General features: G+C 35.6%; 3 protein-coding genes across 6 annotated transcripts; all 3 read left to right on the top strand.

Moving 5' to 3' along the window:
* The first annotated feature begins 14 nt into the window (after positions 1-14).
* Positions 15-3,443, top strand: LOC8274235 (phosphoglycolate phosphatase 1A, chloroplastic). The gene is made up of 11 exons (XM_002514747.3): positions 15-461; positions 570-637; positions 785-877; positions 965-1,036; positions 1,217-1,288; positions 1,471-1,530; positions 1,721-1,773; positions 1,912-2,009; positions 2,584-2,683; positions 2,952-3,055; positions 3,140-3,443. Exons 1-11 carry the CDS (start codon positions 206-208, stop codon positions 3,244-3,246), a joined length of 1,083 nt encoding a protein of 360 aa, XP_002514793.2. The 5' UTR covers positions 15-205; the 3' UTR covers positions 3,247-3,443.
* A 138-nt stretch (positions 3,444-3,581) lies between these two features.
* Positions 3,582-10,807, top strand: LOC8274236 (CMP-sialic acid transporter 4). Of its 4 annotated transcripts, none has more exons than XM_015716712.2 (17): positions 3,582-4,779; positions 4,868-5,043; positions 5,171-5,287; positions 5,606-5,662; positions 5,838-5,915; positions 6,094-6,138; positions 6,597-6,656; positions 6,769-6,891; positions 7,238-7,287; positions 7,399-7,537; positions 8,093-8,162; positions 8,589-8,696; positions 9,192-9,325; positions 9,472-9,551; positions 9,872-9,920; positions 10,016-10,075; positions 10,295-10,807. In XM_015716712.2, the coding sequence occupies exons 2-16, from the start codon at positions 4,891-4,893 to the stop codon at positions 10,064-10,066; spliced, it is 1,314 nt and encodes a 437-aa protein (XP_015572198.1). In that variant the 5' UTR covers positions 3,582-4,779; positions 4,868-4,890; the 3' UTR covers positions 10,067-10,075; positions 10,295-10,807. The 4 variants fall into 4 exon arrangements, with proteins under 4 accessions (XP_015572198.1, XP_015572197.1, XP_015572196.1 ...); XM_015716711.2 differs by having other exon boundaries at positions 10,016-10,099; XM_015716710.2 differs by having other exon boundaries at positions 10,016-10,807.
* A 743-nt stretch (positions 10,808-11,550) lies between these two features.
* On the top strand, positions 11,551-19,023 carry LOC8274237 (probable E3 ubiquitin-protein ligase ARI8). The gene is made up of 15 exons (XM_015716709.3): positions 11,551-11,926; positions 12,342-12,466; positions 12,550-12,655; positions 12,804-12,894; positions 14,729-14,901; positions 15,432-15,536; positions 15,677-15,765; positions 15,914-16,021; positions 16,428-16,518; positions 16,620-16,709; positions 16,970-17,017; positions 17,379-17,450; positions 17,567-17,666; positions 17,744-17,870; positions 18,293-19,023. Exons 1-15 carry the CDS (start codon positions 11,753-11,755, stop codon positions 18,564-18,566), a joined length of 1,773 nt encoding a protein of 590 aa, XP_015572195.1. The 5' UTR covers positions 11,551-11,752; the 3' UTR covers positions 18,567-19,023.
* Positions 19,024-19,401: the final 378 nt, after the last annotated feature.

Below are 19,401 nucleotides of genomic sequence, written 5' to 3'. Positions count from 1 at the left end.
AAACAATAATATCCATCTATCTATCCATCCACGAACAACCATGTAAGCACGAGCCATAGAATGTGACCCACACAACCCTGAAAGCTATAACGGCCTCAAATTAACTACCATCTCAAAAGCCACGCCCAAAAAGTGAAATCTTGAAATTTTATAATAAAAATAAAAGAAAAGGAAGAGAAAATTCGCAAGCAACAGAGAGATAGAGATGCTAAGCAGAACAGCTGTAGTCTCTTCCTCTGTGTCAGTACCTGCTGTTGTTTCTCGTACAATCCCCAAATTCTTGGGCCTTAAGAGGTTCTCTCTCTATTCTTTTGCTGTACCAAACACCAAATGGAACCTTCATTTTAAGTTAAACAATAGTAGAAAGAGTTCAAGGATGGAGACCAGAGCATCCACTCAGCCTTTGAAGAACGCTGATGAGCTTATTGACTATGTAGAGACCTTTATCTTTGATTGTGATGGTACAAATCCTTCCGTTTCCTTTTTTTTTTTTTTTTCGCTTAAATTGCTTGGTGCAATGGGTCTTTGATGATTCAATGATTTGATTGTTTTTTTTTTTTCTTTTGCAGGAGTTATATGGAAAGGAGATAAATTGATTGATGGGGTCCCTGAAACTCTTGATATGCTTCGTTCAAGGGTTTGTTTGCTTTCATTTCTCTTTTTCTTTCTACTCCTTATTTATTTAAGTTTTATTTCTGTAATGATGATAGGATACTAAAACAGGAATCCATACGTTCATGATAAAGTTATAATTTTCAACTTTTTTTTTAAAATATTTTTCCAGGGCAAGAGATTAGTTTTTGTTACCAACAATTCAACAAAGTCCAGGAAACAATACGGCAAGAAGTTTGAGACACTTGGCCTAAACATCAGTGAGGTTAGTTCTAAATTACCATATCGATTTTCCCTTCTGACGTTTGTGATTTTTTTAACGAGTTCAAGTTGAAGTCGGTAAATGTTTCAGGAGGAAATTTTTGCATCATCTTTTGCAGCTGCTGCATACTTGAAGTCCATTGATTTCCCAAAAGAGAAAAAGGTAAGCAGCCTCTTATTTGCCTAGTAATCAACAAGTTTCTTACTAAACAGGTTATGTTGAAGTTATATGACAAATATTAATTGTGGATGGTACTCTAGTGAGCAGCATAGCATTGAGTCTGTGTTTGTTGACGGAATGAAGCTGATGGAGGATTAAGAAATGGGCTTTTTTTTTTGCCAGGTTTATGTGATAGGTGAGGATGGCATCTTGAAGGAGCTTGAGCTTGCAGGATTTCAGTATCTTGGTGGACCAGTAAGTATGAGTTCCAATATCCATTAAATAGTCATATTCTCTGAAATTTACAAGCATTGATAAGTGTAGTGCACTGATGGTGAGTTTAGTGAGCGTTATTGTCATTTTCTTTTCTAATTTTGCGGACATTGGGACTATGCAGATGTTAGTGTTATTTTTAATGTGTATTCTTTTTTATGCAGGAGGATGGTGGGAAAAAGATAGAATTGAAGCCTGGGTTTCTAATGGAACATGATAAGGATGTAAAACTTCTTTACTTGCTTTCGATTAAAGCTTTTCTGGTTGTATTTTCCTCAAGACTCTTCCTGAACTTGAAAGGGACTTTCTTGGTTTCTGCATTCTCCTTTTTGACAAGTAGAAATTGAAGGAGCAAAATGAAGTTTCTCTTTCCCAAAATTTAGGCATCTTAAAGAATTTTTTCTTTGTCATTAGGTCGGGGCAGTTGTCGTTGGATTTGATCGTTATTTCAACTACTACAAAGTCCAGTAAGTATGGCACTAGCATGTACATAGACGCACACATTTCAAAGAAGTATAATCCCTACAAATGTAGTTATTTTTGTTTGTTCCTCATAAAGTTATATCTGATCACAGTGATCAACAGCTTTGTCTCTGTGTGTGAAGGTATGGAACACTATGTGTGAGGGAAAATCCCGGGTGTCTCTTCATTGCTACAAATCGTGATGCTGTCACTCACCTAACAGATGCTCAGGAATGGGCAGGTGCTCATCTCTCCTGCCTGTTCTTTGCATTCCATAGTATTTTATACTCTTGAAAGAAGATTACTTCAAGTCTTTGAATAAATAGATAAGAGGAAGAACAGGCACTCTGATGGACAGTAATTGCATGCAGAAGTAGATAGTTTTTATGTATTTCTTGTTCTCACCTTCTTGCTACCAATTTCAAATAAAAGAATTAGTATACTTGTAGTGCCTTGATTTAAAAGAGTTTCATAACAGTGGCACCAGGGAAAAATGAATTCTAAATTGGTTGAGAGTGTGGTGGTTGAAATCATAGGAGGTAATGTTGATTGAGAATATGCAATGGTATTATAATTGGTAAAATTGGTCAACTGCCAGGATTGTGCTCCCATTCTTGGGATGTGGTTGAAACCATCATTGTTAAAAAAACAACACGTATCCTGAAAAGTTTTAGGAACTTACATCATGAAACTTCTTTCCTCCTATAAAAGTTAAAATTAAGGCCCATTCTGATCAAATTCATTATCATAAAATAGTCATTAATTTTCTTTGCAATGCAAGTTCTTCCTTAATTTGCTGTGCATTCCTATTACAGGTGGCGGTTCCATGGTTGGTGCTATTGCCGGGTCAACTCAGCGTGAACCACTGGTTGTTGGAAAGCCCTCAACTTTTATGATGGATTACTTAGCAAATAAGTATGGCGTCAAAATTCTTACACACCATATATATGTTATCTTCACTTCTCTTTCTTACTTGAACATTTTTAGTATAAACCGAGTATTCTTTTTCTATTTATTAGGCGGACGCCTTAATATGTATAATGATACTATATAAAATATATAAAAAGCATGATATATATTATGTTCAGAGAGAAATCCAGTGGAAATATCCGTAAATAGTTCTCTCAATAGATACTTAATCCCTCTTACTAGTTACTGATTTCATGGGTTTCATCAATTACAGGTTTGGGATTCTCAAGTCACAGATATGCATGGTTGGGGACAGATTAGATACTGATATTCTGTTTGGACAAAATGGTGGTTGCAAAACTCTTCTTGTTCTCTCAGGTAAGCAGACCCTGCACAATCTATCCTGCTTAAATTTCAGTCCATTCATCATCTAATCTAATTGAGGCCTTCTGTTCTGTGCAGGTGTGACTTCATTGTCAATGCTTCAGAGCCCTAATAACTCCATCCAACCAGACTTCTACACGAACAAAATTTCTGATTTTCTTTCTCTCAAAGCTGCAACTGTATGAGCATAGCATGTACGAACGTTGTATGCTCTGTCATTTTGTCAAGTATGGTTGCAGATATACATCTGTGTTATCTCCAAAACTTGGAAAAAGAAGATGCACATTTTGTGGAAGTCAGCAAGATATAATTTTCCAGCTCATATTTACATAGTTGTTCAATTTGAACTTGAAGTTTAATTTTGAGCAAGTTTTATGCCTAATCTTCTATAATTGTTAAAATAGTAGTTTCTTTTCCATTTTCATATCAGCCAAAATAGACATAATACTGCATGTAATCCTTCTGTGTCATAATAAGTAAGATGTCATTATCTGTGTCGACTATTTCCTGCACATATTTAGCTTCATAATTACAAATCAACGCTTCCCCCAAAACTTTCTTCCTGAAGATTAAAGATGTTCCTTGCAGAAGTTAAGTGTGATTGAAGGCTAGATTATCTCCAACATGTTCTTCGGCGCTGTGTATTGCCTAGTGAATCTTATAAACTCCTTAGGGGCACCCATTAATTTGTTAAGCTTCTTTCTTAGGATTGATCTGTGCTGTCTGGATGAAAGCATTGGGGAATGGGAAAGTACTGATATTGGCAATCAGATGCTGCCTGCTGTATTCTGTGTCTTAGCAGCTCAACCAACATTTGGTGGGTTGTCTGGATCCACTGAAATTGATAATATCATACATATATAACTCCTTCATCTCTTTAGCATTTTTCATGTGAAAGGGACTCATCATGGAGTGGAAAAGAAAAGGAGACAGCATCTTTCCTGGGAGTTGGGCTTCTTCTCATTCATTTCAACATCTGCATAGAGTTTCTTTATTTGCACATCATTAGCTAACAATTTGTGAACTCTCAATTTTGGTAAGATAAGAGTTTTATTTGGGAACGATGGATGGTAGAGATTATTAAGAGCTAATATATAGACTTTAATCTCCTCCATTTAATAATAGGTTGAAATTTACAGAATTTTGAAAATCTTTAAAAACTTCAAAAGAAACTACCACCTGATTCATACTTGCTTTTCGAATAAGAGTTGAAAATCTGAAAGAAAAAAAAAAAAAAACAATTTATAAAACACTGAAAAGGTTTCATTCAAAAAAAGGAGTTGACGCCAACTTTAAATCTCACCGGTCACTAACGTAAAATGCTAAAAGAAAAACTATTTAAATGTAAAGGAATTCTCTGTTTTAACAAACTATATATTAATATTTAAATTGAAAGAATATTATAATTAAAACTAGAAATGGTGAAAAAGCAAACCTTGTAACTATTACTAGAATCGAAATATATTTTATTAATTAATAATAAAAAAATACTCACAGTGGAGTAATAGTAATCGTAATAGCTCACTGTTAGTAAATTAAAACAATCACCTCTTTGCATCCATTTCTCCAAAAGGAAAAGAAAAGTTTCCTTTTTTTTTTTTTTTGTTTTTTATTTCTTCTGTTTTTCTATAAAACATATATATAACTTTTGTTCCTAATTGTGGTCTCTGTCTATCTGATCTGCCAAACTCAGTTTTGATCTTTGTGATCTTATTAAGGTATAGCTTCAAAGGACCTCAAGTTTTTATGATTTGTGCTTCTCTCAATATCTCCGTCTGAATTAATTGTTAATTCAACTGAATGCAGAGATTTGAGTGGTGGGGAGGAGGATGATAGAATGCAGCGTTTGTCACTCCAAAATTTCACCTACAAGCAAAACGGTTTCGAGGGCTTATGATAGACACAGAAGCGATGTCTCTTCTAAAACAAGAGCGCTGAACATTCTTTTGGTTGTTGGAGATTGCATCTTGGTTGGTCTTCAGGTACTCATCTTTCTTTATAGCTCTCACTTTCTCTATTTCTTGATCTTCTTTTTTATTTTTTAATTTCTTGGCTCATTTGGTTTTATTTTATTTTATTTTATTTTATTTTATTTTTTTTTGTTGGCAGCCTATATTGGTTTATATGTCTAAAGTGGATGGGCAATTCAAGTTTAGCCCTATTAGTGTTAACTTCTTGACTGAAGCTGCTAAAGTTCTTTTTGCTATCCTTATGCTTTGTATCCAGGTAACTGCTACTTCCCTGATTTTTCTTATCAAATTTATTGTCTTTTTCGGAGTCCAGACTCCAGAATGCAACATAAAACGACGCAGCGCTATTTTTTTTTTTTTTTTTTTGGCAATTAAAACTATCTCAAAAGATTGCCATTCAAGTGCGAATATCATCTTTTTTTCTTTTTCTTGTAATTGTCTTGGTGAACGAGTTTCATTGACACTGTTCTTGATGAATTCTTAATGTCGGGTTTGGCTAGTCATGAAACCAGGGAGTGGCAGACTGTTATTTTCTTTGATCTTACTTATCTTGTTCTACTTTTCCCTCCTTCAGGCCAGGCATAAAAAGACTGGGGACAAGCCTCCTCTCTCTGTTTCTACCTTTGTACAGGCAAGATACTTTTGGTTCATAAATATTTGGAACGATGCTGAGATACTTAACAGCTTTTTGCAGTTTTGGTTGCATTTCTGGTTTATCTTTCTCTTTTCACATGCTGAGTGCTATGTTACTTGAGCAGAATAACATTATCTGAATTCTAGACATTCTTGTTTTTCTCCTGCTACAGGCTGCTCGAAACAATGTGCTTCTTGCTGTTCCAGCTTTCCTTTATGCTATTAATAATTATTTGAAATTTATTATGCAGGTACTAGTTTTCATAAATGAGCTGTCATACATTTTCTTGCGATGATATTATGTGATTTCATTGGGGAAAGATCTTAATGATTTTTTGAGCCACAATGCATTGAAGCTCTAATTAGTCACTCTTATACATTTTTAATTTGGCAGTTTTCTCTTTTAATTTTACTACTTTTCTGCTGCAGCTGTACTTTAATCCCGCAACAGTGAAAATGCTAAGCAATTTGAAGGTACCTTACGGCATGACATAGACAGATATGGAATATATTCTGAATCACAATTTTTCTGTGCAGGGCCTACCTTTTATGACTTTTTATATGCTTTCAACCCTATTTATTGTTTACAATGAATTTTTCCATGTGCTCTCAAAATGTAAGAGTTCTCGCACAGGGCTTGGATCAGACCATATTTATTATTCTTCATGATGAATCTTGTGTTTTTTAGTGTAAGAGTTTGCACACGCTACAAACTTATTTTAAAATACAGCCTGGTCTGCACTTATTCAATGCTCTGTCTATAAATAGGATTTGGAGTAAAATTTCTATGACAATGCTGCCATTATCTTAGGCTAAGTATATCCATTTCTCTTTGCAGATTGATAGAAAATTTACATGTACTCTATCTTATGTTTCATTTTTTATGAAGTATTTAATGATTATAATTCATTGTGCATGAAAAATCTTCTCAGGTTTTGGTAATTGCTGTTTTATTGAAAATAATCATGAAGCGGCGATTTTCAATCATTCAGGTCTGTGACTCAAAATTTTGGAGGAGACTATTGGCAGGAAACTGAGATCAATAAAAGTGTGTGTATGGCCTAACTGTTCCTTTGATCTATTAATTCATTGTTTTTATAACAGTGGGAAGCTCTCGCTTTATTGCTCATTGGGATTAGTGTGAACCAGTTACGATCTCTACCAGGGGGCACCACTGCCATGGGTCTTCCAGTTGCAACAGGGGCATACCTGTACACACTAATTTTTGTATGTATCTTGTAAACTCTTAATTCTTGTCTGGGTTACGTGTCTGTGCAGTTCTGATTAACTACATCTTATGCAAAGTAAATATGATCATACTCATCAAAACTATTTAAATTATGGCATATAGGTACTATGACAAAGATGCACTCTGTGCATGTTTCATATGAATGAATGTTCATAGTCTACCTAAATGTACTTTATATATGTAAAATATTTGTCCATTTATGGGAAAACATGCGCGCATCACATAGGAACCCTACTTGAGCATATATTTGCATATAAAACCTAACCCTTTATCATATTGGACAGACATGTCTCTGGGGTTATATAACTTGCTGTTACTTTGTAGGCATTATTACTGAATTTACTCATTGCCGATTGCTGGGATACACATAAGAGGTTCTCATTTATCTAGTGTTCTAGATAATATGTTCACATTTTCCCAATACTTTTCCTGCTGTCTAGAATGCAATTTGGTTTCGGGCACTAATCTCCTCTTGGCAGTAGCAGTATTCTAGCAGATTGTGCTGGAAAATGTAATATGAAGAAACAACTTTTGGACTTGATGCAGGCGACTGTTCCATCATTAGCGTCAGTCTACAATGAGTATGCCTTGAAGAGTCAGTTTGACACTAGCATTTACCTTCAGGCAAGTTTCTGCCATTCTATCATGTATTGCTGACCTAGGTTTCACATGAGATCTATTTCATTGATTGCCGCTCTGTTGGAGTGAAATGATTAACTTTTGTGAGGTTGGGAATGTTGGTAATTGATAAATGGGTTTGGGTAGAACTCATTCCCAAAAGCTAGCTCAAAGGAAGAGGGTGCCCAATCCACTTATGTACACTATAATAGCCCGGTAACCAAGGGATGCGGCCGGCTCTAATACCATGATAAATGGGCTTGGGTAAAACTCATTCCTAAAAGCTAGGTCAAAGAAAGAGGGTGCCCAATCCACTTATATATACTATAACAGCCCAGTAACTAAGCGATGTGGGATAAATACAACTTCTAACAGTAACGAAGTTTGAGTTTGAGTATATTGTTGTTTACGATTGCTTTCATTTTCTTTAGCAATTATAAGAATTGATTATAGAAACCTTGTGATTCATCTTGATTAATTCCACCTCCATGGATTTGTGCAAATTACAATTTTATTGTCATACAAGCCTCACGTTCTTTGGCTTTTCTGCTCTTGATGCAGAACCTCTTTCTGTACGGTTATGGTGCCATATTCAATTTCTTAGCGATCCTAGTAACTGCCATTTTTAAAGGTATGGACATGCAGTGTGCAGATTTATTTTAGTATTGCTGACTACTATCAACTATCCATTTCCGTGAAGCATTTGTTCAGGTTCCGAGAAATATGATCATTTTGGTATTTTAATAACTGACTTCAGAAATGATTTGTGTTAAAATTTATTTATAAGCTACACTTGTGGTGTAGTGTAAGTGCAGACAATACAGGTATGCTTCAGAAATATGTATAATATCATCTAGGATTGTTGAAATTGTGAACATGGATTCTGACTGTAGTGTATCCCTATGCTTGCAACTTATTTTTCTGAGATTGATAGGATGGTGATAGTGACCACTGCTGCATATACTGTGATGTGTTTTTGACTGGTACATGCTAAATGTGCTGATCATGCATGTGCATGATAGTTTGATCTGTTGCTTAAGCGTCTATGTGCTATTAGGCCCTAGCAGCTTGGATATACTGCAAGGACACTCAAAGGCTACCATGCTTTTGATATGCAACAATGCAGCACAAGGAATTTTGTCTTCTTTCTTTTTCAAATATGCAGGTGATTGAGCCATGTCACATTTCCTTTTCTTAATTTTTTAATGCATCTACATTGTTAAGTGTCATTGTATTGAGCTGTTTTTGTTGGAAAGTCTACCATAATTATGCGATGTTGCTACGAAAGAGATAAATAACTGTTGATTTAAACTTCTTTTGAATTTGATTGGTAAATATGTTGGGAATTAGATTGTACTGTCATTAGAGCTCAGTAATGATAACAGGATTAAAATGAAGAAACAAGTTATAAGATCTAGTTTATGTGATACTGGACGAAGTGTGTTGTAGAACGAGTGGAGGAGTCTCAATCATGCCAAAGCCCTCATCCTCTAGTAATTATAGTTTATCAAAAGTCAGTTGCCAATAAAAGAGTTAAACTGTAAATGGGCTGAGAATAACTAAGATGCATTTCAGACTTAATCATGCATCTTAAGCTCTGGCTCTATGAACCACCGAGATCACAATTGCGTTGACATTATCCTTTACCCTGTTTTTGCAGATACAATTTTGAAAAAGTACTCGTCAACGGTAGCCACAATTTTTACAGGAATAGCATCTGCTGCACTTTTTGGTCATACCCTGACTATGAATTTTATCTTAGGAATCTCTATTGTGTTCATCTCCATGCACCAGGCAAGTATTAGGCTTGCTTCTACCTCGTTAACTTGCTCACACTTTTGACACTCAAATTAAATTTGTGACACATAGAGATGGAGATATAAATTTCTGAAAATTTGGCTTATCTCTTGGCTTCTTTCTTTTTCATACTTCCTCTTCAGTTCTTTTCGCCACTTTCAAAGGTTAAGGATGAACCACCAAATGGTGGTGTGCAGATGATGGATGGTAAAAACAACCAGAGGTTGGTATTCGTTTCTTTGCTTCTGTCCATTTTCCATGTACGAACTATTCCATGATCTTTAGATATTGTTCTTGGATAACTCCCATTGGTGATGTTTGTGCACGAAGAAAATAGACTATTGCAGTGACATATTTTCAAGGTCTATATACCTTTGTTTTCTTGTAAAAGGAAGTTCCGTTTAATATCCTGATCGTCAATACAAAGCTTCTGGTTATATTCTGCTCTTACAATGATCATGGTTGATACTGTCAGTTGCAGGAAAGTAGATTAATCTGCTTAAAACTGCCTGATTAATTGAACTTCTGTATATAATTTTCCAGGTCTAAGGATGCAGCCTTCATAAATATGACAGCTGGAGCAAATGAAGATGTAAGCACCTTCATTTAATGCCGTATTATAGATGTGCATATGTGATTTTGATTGATCCAAAGGTGTTCTGAATTGTCATTTTTGCTATTGTCCAGGCAAATCACCTGGTTGAACATGATGAGAAGGCGCCACTCCTTCCCATTTAATGCTTAGCGGTGGGTTTTACTGTGGATTAACAGGTATTACAGATTGATAACAGATACGTGACATTACAAGAGTAGCATCTTATTTTCCTCGGCACCTCCACCTCTTCTGTTTGCCCATGTTGCTGATTCTTTTCAGTTTTCAGACATTCGGTTTGTTATTCCTGGGTTCGATACATATAGCGTTAACTTATGTTAGAGCTAAATTGTTTTGATCAAATCCCATTGCAGGAATGATGTTGGTGTGTAAATTTATAGGCAGGAACTGAGAAGGATTACCAGTAATCAGTGAGACAATAGAATAAATGGTGTAAAAGAGATTCTTTACTTGATTTTGGGGTTACCTTTTTCTGTATCAGAGCACAGAACATACCTTTGAGGAAGCCCATCTACTAGGCATCTATAACAGCATCAGGGGCTGTAGATAGACCACGATCACGCCTGCCTGGTTACTGCCACAGCAAATTTATACTCGTCTGCAGCAATTTTGTACTCATCTGTCTATGCCATATCTAGAGAACTATAAGTTCTATTAAATTTCCCCTTCTTGTGCTGCCACATTACTTTCACTTCCATACATTTTCTCACAACTCTTTTTTCTTTCTTGAATTATGGTAATGTAAATGCCTCGGATACCATCATGTCGAAATGTTAAGTAGATACTGGATTCCTGCTGGGCAGTAGCAGGTTTTTGTAAAAGAGAGATGAGTTGAATGCATACAGCACAAGGGTTTGATGTTGCAATTTTAATATCTACTTAAAAAGTTATATTCAGAATAATATTTGGACTATATTATAAATAAAATACAGCTTCAAATCATTGTCATGTTCTTTATGTCTAGAATTGGAGAAATTGTACCTACCACTACTACTTTATTTGTACAGATACATAATTGTATTTTAATGTCAATTTTTATATAAGAGATTCAGAATGTCAGTTCTTCAGTATGGAGTTTAGGTACATACATTATGTTGGATTTTCTCTCTGATTCTCTTTCCATTGTCACATGTCCAATGCCACAAAACTAACATTTCTTTTATCTTTTTCTTTTTTTTTTTCATTTAATTTTACATACTCAATGTTATAATTAAATAAATTATTGTCTCAATCTGACATTTAATGTCTTAAGAAAAAAATAATTTCAAAGCAGAGAAAGACTAAATTTTAATAAGAACCCATTAGAAAAATAATATATATTTTTGTTTGAGAATACATTAGAAAAATAAATTTAGAAACAAAAAGCTCTTTAATTATTTTATTGAAAATGGTGGAATGTGACAAAGGTTATGCTGTCTTAATTTATAATTCAATTTCTTTTTATTTTTATAACCAATGAATAAATAAATAAATAATTTTTTTTAAGAATTTAATTAATAATTACCAAATTAATCATTCTCTCTCTGTCTCTGTCTCTACATAAAGCAAACCATTGGCTCTCTCAGTTTCTCTTTCACTTCCCTTTGATTTCTCCAATTCTTTTTCCAATTTTTTGCCCCTTTATTTTTCTCTAATTTACAATCCCTACCCTTTCTTTATCTGTCTATCTATCTGATTCACCTGAACAACGAATTACTAATTTAATTTGACAAATTTTATCTGAATTTGTTGTATCATTTGGATTCTTTTAGGGTTTCTTTTTTTTTTTTTTAATTTATTTCTCTCTTTCTGATTACAATCATATCATCCTCATGGACTCGGAAGATGACTTTGATATGCAAGACGCCGCTGCTGAATCTGCCGACGACGACTTCTACAGCGGCGGTGATGATGCTTTTGACAGCGATGATGCCGATGTTGCTGATTATGAGTTCATCGATAACGATTCCGATGATTCCGATGACCTCATCTCTCATCGCCATCAGGTTTTCCCTTTTTCCTTTTTTCTTTTATATCATCTTCTGTTATCAAATAGAAAAAGAAAGAAAGAAGCTAAATTTGCTTTCTTTATGTTTCAGAATCTGGTAATATAAAAGTTTTATTTAATGTTCTTTCTTTGTTTTGTGAAATCAACTTCTTTTTATAGCTTGATTATTCATTTTATTGTATAATTGTTTGTTGTTATAAGTTCGTTTGATGCAAGCAAGTGGATTCTTTTTAAAGATGCTTTTGATCTATTAAAGGTCTTGCGTTGCTGCATGATACTTTTGCACGAGTAAAGTTTCTGCCTTTAGTTCATTGGATTTTATCTATGCACGCCACAAAGTTAGGATTCTTTTTTTTTCTTTAATTTATTTTATCTGACTGTTTCTTTTCCTTTTGAAAAAAAAAAAAAAACAGCAAAGCTATACGATTCTGAGTGACATTGATATTCGCCAACGTCAGGAAGATGATGTTATGAGGATAGCTACTGTACTTTCCATTTCGAAGGTTGCGGCTACCATCTTGCTCCGCTATTACAACTGGTAATGCAATACCAGTACGCATTATAGGCCTTCATACACAATTCGTATTTGATGCAAGATTTAAGTTTTCTGCCAACTTGCAGGAGCGTCAGCAAAGTGCATGATGAATGGTTTGCAGATGAAGATAAGGTTCGCAGGGCTGTTGGCTTATTGGAGAAGCCAGTTGTTGAATTTCCAGATGGTAGAGAAGTAAGTGGTGCAAATTCATGTCCAAGTTGTTTCGTGGTTGGGATCATTCTCCCGAAACTGAGATGTTCTCTTGTTGACTGCTCTTACTTTTAAGGATTCTTGATCATCAAATTTATTATTTTTTTTTTGTATGTTCCAATTGTGACAGATGACTTGTGGAATTTGTTTCGAGACCTATCCTTCTGACAGGTTGAGGGCTGCTGCTTGTGGTCATCCATTTTGTATTTCATGCTGGCAAGGTTTGTGCTATTTTAAGAATGCAAAGTCTTCATGTCTGTTTTATTGTTTTTAAGGCCATACCAAATATGCAAGTGCACGTCATGTTTTGTGTTCAATCATTTCTGAATAGAGAGGTCAGTTAATGACCAAAATCTTCTATAGGGAATTCATTATTTAGTTTTTATTTCCTTACACTGTTTGAAGCAGTGATTTAGAGGCATGAAGTGAGAGTAAAGGGAAGTGTTATAGAGCTGATTAAATGTTTGCCTATTGGAGTTTTAGTTTTTCTCTGAAGTATCCTAGAAGCCTGTGGCCTTTTTACTATTATCTCATCTTGCTCAATCCTCACTAGAATTTCATGAAACTGAAAACACTTCAAAAGTGGATACAATTAATATGCTAGTGGAACAATAATGGTTTTACATAAGGGAGGTCTTGAGACTCGAGCCAAGTCAGTTTTCAAGATATCTTTTACATTTCAGGCTGAAGTTTACTTTTCTTTGAGCATCATTCATTAATTAAAGAGGTCTACCATCTGAAATTAAGTATGTAAAATTAGTGGTTGTTGCTATCAGCCTTTAATTTTTTGGTTAGACGTGGGATCAAACTTAGTAATTGGATTTCTTATCTTCATTTCAAGGGGGGTTTCTCAGTCTCATTAGTTCTTTTTAAGGATCTTTCAGCATTCAAAAAAGTAAGAGTCAGCCAGGTTCTTTTATCTAAAAAAATGGAGCAGGTGTTATCATGTGGACAGGAAAATGTGCCCAGTTTTAGCATTATTGTCTGAGTTGCACTCATTGTCAGTTAGTAATGAACTTTGGCTACCGGTCTACTGACCTCAACCTTACATGCGGCTGTAAAGAAAGAAACTTAGACATTTCAGGCCACTTTTAGTGGCATAGGTTTGTGGGAAAGTGCTGTTGAGTTTTCTGTCCTCTATTAGACGCAATTTTTCATGAAACAATTGCCTTTTCTTCTCCTCCCTATTGAGGCTGGGTAATGAATCTTGAACTGAGAAGTGTATGCAAACTGAAGCTACAGAATCTTGATTGATGAAGTTGTACTGTGTTGTAAGGACTCAGATATACTATGATTTTATGTGCCTGCAGCATGTAACTCTATGGATGGAAACGAATTATTTTGGAGTGCTCTTGTCATGGTCTGCAGCTATAAGCTATTAGGTTAAGTTATGAACTGAGGCTTTGTGGTTGGGATAGACAGAGCATGGGGAAAGTAAAATAGCTGCAGAGCATATTTAGAAAGACCAATGTGGATTCAGGGAAAGGATGTAATGCTTGGAAGCATATTTACTAAATTTGGCAATTAATGCTTATGCCAATTGACCGTCCTCCCGCATTATAAATTTTATGGTTGGTCTACTATTCTTGGAATTTTTGTGCACATTTCCTCATACTTGATGTTGGCTGGCTTGAGTTATATTCAATGAAGAAGAAATAGCAGGAAGAAATAACTGGGAGAGGTCTATATAGAACTGGACGTGGTTCTTATCTTTCAGCTCAACATCATAATCATCCCTTGCCTCTTTTGAGAATTATGAACGTTGTCATTACTTTGTGCAGTAATTATAGTAGCACAAAACTTCCTGTGAAAATGACAGTATTGAAAAAAAGTTTCAACACATACTGCAAAGAACAAATACACTGTGATTTATATTGATGACTTACAACTATACTAGTGAAGACATCACCGTTTTCAGCTTATATTACTGAAGTTGCGTGTCTATCATCATACATTTGAGAATTCTTATGGATATTCCAACTGTCTCATTGTGTTGGTAAACTGATACTTCTTCTTTGAGACCCTTACATGTCCATTTTGTCTTTTCCTGTGTAGGATACATTAGCACAGCCATTAATGATGGTCCTGGATGTTTGATGTTGCGATGTCCTGATCCATCTTGTAGTGCTGCTGTTGGCCAAGATATGATTAATGAATTAGCTTCTGACGAAGACAAAGAAAAGTATTTTCGTTACTTCATTAGATCTTATATTGAGGACAATAGGAAGGTAATTTTGCATCTCCTTGCAATTTGAGGGGCTGATCCGTCCTTTGTGTATAAAATGAATTTATTTATTATAGATTTTAACTTCCTCAAAGTGAGAACTAATTCTATGAAGAATGTCATTGTGAAATGTTATTATGAGTTAGCAACTTCATTTATAATGTGATTTTATTACTCATTTATGCTGTGGTTGCAGAATAATAAGAGTCATTGTATTCATACTAGTGTTTATAAGCTCTGAATTTGGTGGAATTTTCCTTTAAAATCAATCATATCCTTCAGCTAAGATAGGTTAATGTTGTGACTATTTTTTGGTCCACTTAAGATGAACTTCAATTTGTTTGCCTATATTTCTTTTTTATATATATTTTTCCCTTGACTATTTCTTTTCTTTTTGTTTCTAAATCGTTTGCATTGGACCTCGGATGAGTCATATGCTTGTAGTAATCCATTGCAACATCATGCAGTGAGGACTTGGAAACTCTCTATTTAAGATCACCTATGCTTGATTGTTATTGTTTGGGTTATTTGTAGACCAAATGGTGCCCTGCTCCAGGATGTGATTATGCTGTGGATTTTATTGTTGGTAGTGGAAGCTATGATGTTACTTGCCGATGCTCATACAGCTTTTGCTGGAATGTGAGTATCCTTGAAATATTATGGCTACGATTATTTATATGGCCCTCCTGGATGTATATTCATAAATGAAAAATTTTGCCTTTCTATGTCACTAGTAGTTCTTACACTTTGTGCCACTTTTCTTATGAATTTGATCTCAGTGTACTGAGGAAGCCCACCGTCCTGTTGATTGTGGCACTGTGTCCAAGTGGATATTGAAGAATAGTGCAGAGTCTGAAAATATGAACTGGTAAGAGAACATTTTAAGTGCCTAAGATATAGGATTGGTCTTCTTTAATTATATTATTTGGTAAGATTGGGAAGTCAATACAAGTTCTGAACAATGTTCCAAATTTCTGCTTGCTTTACTGTTAACTAATTTCGGCACTGATTTTCAGGATATTGGCTAATTCCAAACCTTGTCCAAAGTGCAAGCGGCCCATTGAGAAAAACCAAGGCTGTATGCATATTACCTGCACGCCCCCTTGTAAATTTGAGTTTTGCTGGTAAGGTCATTAACAAGCTTTAACTCTGTGTCTTGTCTCTTCATATTATCTCCTGAGGGACATTAGTAATACCCAAAACAAATGAAAAGAGATTGAGGTCGATAGTTGACAAGAAACACTAGTTGATAAGGAACTTGATCGTCCAAATAAAGGGGCAGCTGAATCTTTTCATATATGGAATCATTCATTTCTTTTCGAATTCTTGAGCACTAGACATGGGTGATTTAATATTCCATTTCCATACCTCTGGCTAAGTTCCTTTCTGGCCTCTAGGAATTGCAGTTTTAAGGTGCATCTTTTAAGAACAATGTGCACTCAAAGAAAGCTCTTAACTTTTGAATTATACTATTATTGAGTTATTTACATTCCACTTTAGTCCATAATCATATGATTATATTTGGTGCAGGCTTTGCCTTGGTGCATGGTCAGATCATGGAGAGAGAACTGGCGGTTTTTATGCATGTAATCGATATGAGACAGCAAAGCAAGAGGGAGTGGTACATTGAATAGTTTCTGTTTTTGATATGACAACTGAACATATCATCAAATGGTGTTTTATAGTTTTCTTCTGTTACCTTATTATTTGCTTTTCTAACAGTATGATGAGGCTGAGAAGCGGAGAGAAATGGCAAAAAACTCTCTGGAGAGATATACTCATTATTATGAACGATGGGCCACCAACCAATCAGTAAGGGGCTATGATACTTGCGCAGTCATTTATCGTTTGCTCTGATCAGTTCCTGAAATGGCAGTAGAACTTCCCTCCCTAAACCGTTAAATCCCTCTTCCCTTTTATCTTCCCCACACTCTTTATTTCCCTTTCCCCTTGTGTTATTGTCAGAATTAGACTGCTTACTTTCATTTTATTTGCTTATTGACTCTGCATTATGATATTCTGCATCTGTAATAGTTTCAAATTTGATTCTAAGCTGTTCCTTCTCACTGCAGTCTAGGCAAAAGGCGCTGGCTGACCTACAGCAAATGCAAACTGTACATGTAAGTTGAACTTCTCTCTCAATTGTTTTCTCAAGGTTCAATTGTTCTATATGAGAATAAACAGCACTGTAGAATCACCTTGCCTTTCGTTTGAAGGTGCAAAAGAACCAAGCCTGTAAAGCATTCAGCTTTGCTCATTTGAAGCTTAGGCCTTCGCATTTATTATAAAGAGAAATATGAATTCTGACACTGCTTGAATACCCTGCTCATTTGAATTTTTTATATTCTGTTATGGCACCCAACTTTAGAAGCTGGTGTTCTATTTGATTCCATATTGATGTGCAATATTGTATATTTGTCTTACCCTAGATAGTTTTATTTGGTTTTGCAATTTAAAGAGCAATGATCCTTGTTTATGTAGCTTGAGAAGCTCAGTGACATACAGTGTCAACCCGAGTCACAGCTGAAGTTCATAACCGAGGCCTGGTTACAGGTGAAAAAGAATCCCCATTGGACAACAAGATTGTACAGATACTGATTTTTTTTTTTATCATTGTACAAAAGACGGGATACTTTATTCTTTTCTCATCACCTTTGCTCTGTTTGCAGATAGTGGAGTGCAGGAGAGTTTTGAAATGGACTTATGCCTATGGATATTATTTACCTGAACACGAGCATGCCAAGAGACAGTTTTTTGAGTATTTGCAAGGTCGGTTGTCTCTTCCATTTTGAGGCAGAAAAGTTTTGTCCTTCCATTGCATTCTGATAGCTGAGACAATTACACAGGTGAGGCTGAGTCTGGATTGGAACGACTTCATCAGTGTGCAGAGAAGGAGCTCCAAGTTTATCTGACTGCAGAGGGGCCATCAAAGGATTTTAATGAGTTCCGCACCAAACTTGCTGGACTGACGAGGTGATTCTGATTCTCAGATTATTGATGGAATTATTATTAGAGTCCTTATTATTTTCTGTCTGGGTAGCTTTTTGAATCGTAATAAATAGTTTAAGCCAAGTTTGAAGGCCCGAACAGTTACAGGGGGTTTTTAAGGAAAAGCATTTGCTATCTTCAATCTTCAATGAACACCAAGGTGGACATTTTTATTTGATAGTTTGGACAATTTGTATGAATATATGCCTTATTTAACTTCAGACTGTCCTTAGAATGGCTATGACATAATCATAAATACATGCCTGAGACACTTCCCTAAGTTTCCTTGCTGCCAAACATAAAGGGTTATTAGGGTTCCATTTTTCCTATTAGAGTGCTATTAGATATCCATTCCTTTACACTCTTTACTTTTTTCTTATAATCAATGCTTTGGTGAATGACAACAGTGTGACTCGCAATTATTTTGAGAATTTAGTTCGGGCTTTAGAGAATGGTCTATCGGATGTGGACTCTCATGGTGCCTGCAGCAGGACAGCTAGCTCAAAGAGCCTGGGAGGTGGGAGCAGCAGGGGGAGAGGCGGAAGAGGCAAGGGCTCAACCTCTAGGTCAAGTGGCCCTAGCAGAAACATTGATGATTCAGGCCACTGGTCATGTGAACATTGCACCTTTGCAAATATCAGGACGGCCACCATTTGTGCGATGTGCCAGCAACGGCGATAAATCTCATATTCTGCACAGATTGGCTCCTGGATGGGAGTTGTCAGGTTTTGCTCTTTGGCTGTCCAGTTGCATTGGGGAAAGACCTTTAGAGAGAGGGAAAGGAATAAAGCTTCCTCCACTGATCACTCAGCACTAAGATCTAACTGCAGTAGTGGAGACTGGAAGGGAAAGTTGAGAAGAAAGAAAAAAAAAACTTGACCTCTTTGAACATGTTTCTGGAATCAGCTAGTTCCTGCCATTTACGGCGATCTTGACTTTATGTCGGTATAGCGAATCAGGATCCATCTTATCCAAATGTATTCATCTGTAATCTTTACAATCATTTATTTTATGTTGTCACTAATAGATTTATGGGCACTCGAAGCTTTCAAGTGCTTTCTCTGTAGCAGTGGTGAACACTTTGGGGGTATCTGCCTTCAGAATGAAATAAATATGTTGTACAACTAGAATTTATTTATTTTCGCCTCCTAGTCTGTCTAGTAGATGGCTTACTTCTCAGGTAATGTTCTGAAAATCGAATAGTTGTTTCTAAATAATTCTTTTATTCCTGAGCTTGAATTAACTCTCATATATAGTAACTTGTATACGGCGGCGGATGTTAATTAGTGATGACGGTGACAGAACAGGCGGCGGATAATTAAAGATGATGATAAATGGTAAAAGCATATGTCATAAGAATCTTCCAAGAAAAAGAGCTCCACTAAAACCAAAGGTTTGCAACAGAAGATGAAAGTTATGACTTAGAAAAATATAAACATTCATTGCTTCCTCATTTTCTTCTCTTTCTTTTCTAATACGATACATATTACATTTATGCTCCAGCAGCTTCCTTTGT

The sequence above is a fragment of the Ricinus communis genome, chromosome 7, assembly GCF_019578655.1.
Source record: "Ricinus communis isolate WT05 ecotype wild-type chromosome 7, ASM1957865v1, whole genome shotgun sequence".
Taxonomy (NCBI): Eukaryota; Viridiplantae; Streptophyta; class Magnoliopsida; order Malpighiales; family Euphorbiaceae; genus Ricinus; species Ricinus communis.
Note: the sequence above shows the minus strand (reverse complement) of the source record. Positions and strands in the feature narration are given on the sequence as shown.

Bases quoted from the DNA above. Each gene is read 5' to 3' on its own strand.
- LOC8274237 (XM_015716709.3), top strand. From the start codon at position 11,753: ATGGACTCGGAAGATGACTTTGATATGCAAGACGCCGCTGCTGAATCT. The intron at 11,927-12,341 runs GTTTTCCCTTTT...AAAAAAAAACAG, and splicing joins TCATCTCTCATCGCCATCAG to CAAAGCTATACGATTCTGAG. The intron at 12,656-12,803 runs GTAAGTGGTGCA...CAATTGTGACAG, and splicing joins AATTTCCAGATGGTAGAGAA to ATGACTTGTGGAATTTGTTT.
- LOC8274235 (XM_002514747.3), top strand. From the start codon at position 206: ATGCTAAGCAGAACAGCTGTAGTCTCTTCCTCTGTGTCAGTACCTGCT. The intron at 1,531-1,720 runs GTAAAACTTCTT...CTTTGTCATTAG, and splicing joins TAATGGAACATGATAAGGAT to GTCGGGGCAGTTGTCGTTGG. The intron at 2,684-2,951 runs GTATGGCGTCAA...CATCAATTACAG, and splicing joins ATGGATTACTTAGCAAATAA to GTTTGGGATTCTCAAGTCAC.
- LOC8274236 (XM_015716712.2), top strand. From the start codon at position 4,891: ATGATAGAATGCAGCGTTTGTCACTCCAAAATTTCACCTACAAGCAAA. The intron at 5,663-5,837 runs GCAAGATACTTT...CTCCTGCTACAG, and splicing joins CTGTTTCTACCTTTGTACAG to GCTGCTCGAAACAATGTGCT. The intron at 6,139-6,596 runs GTACCTTACGGC...AAATCTTCTCAG, and splicing joins AAATGCTAAGCAATTTGAAG to GTTTTGGTAATTGCTGTTTT.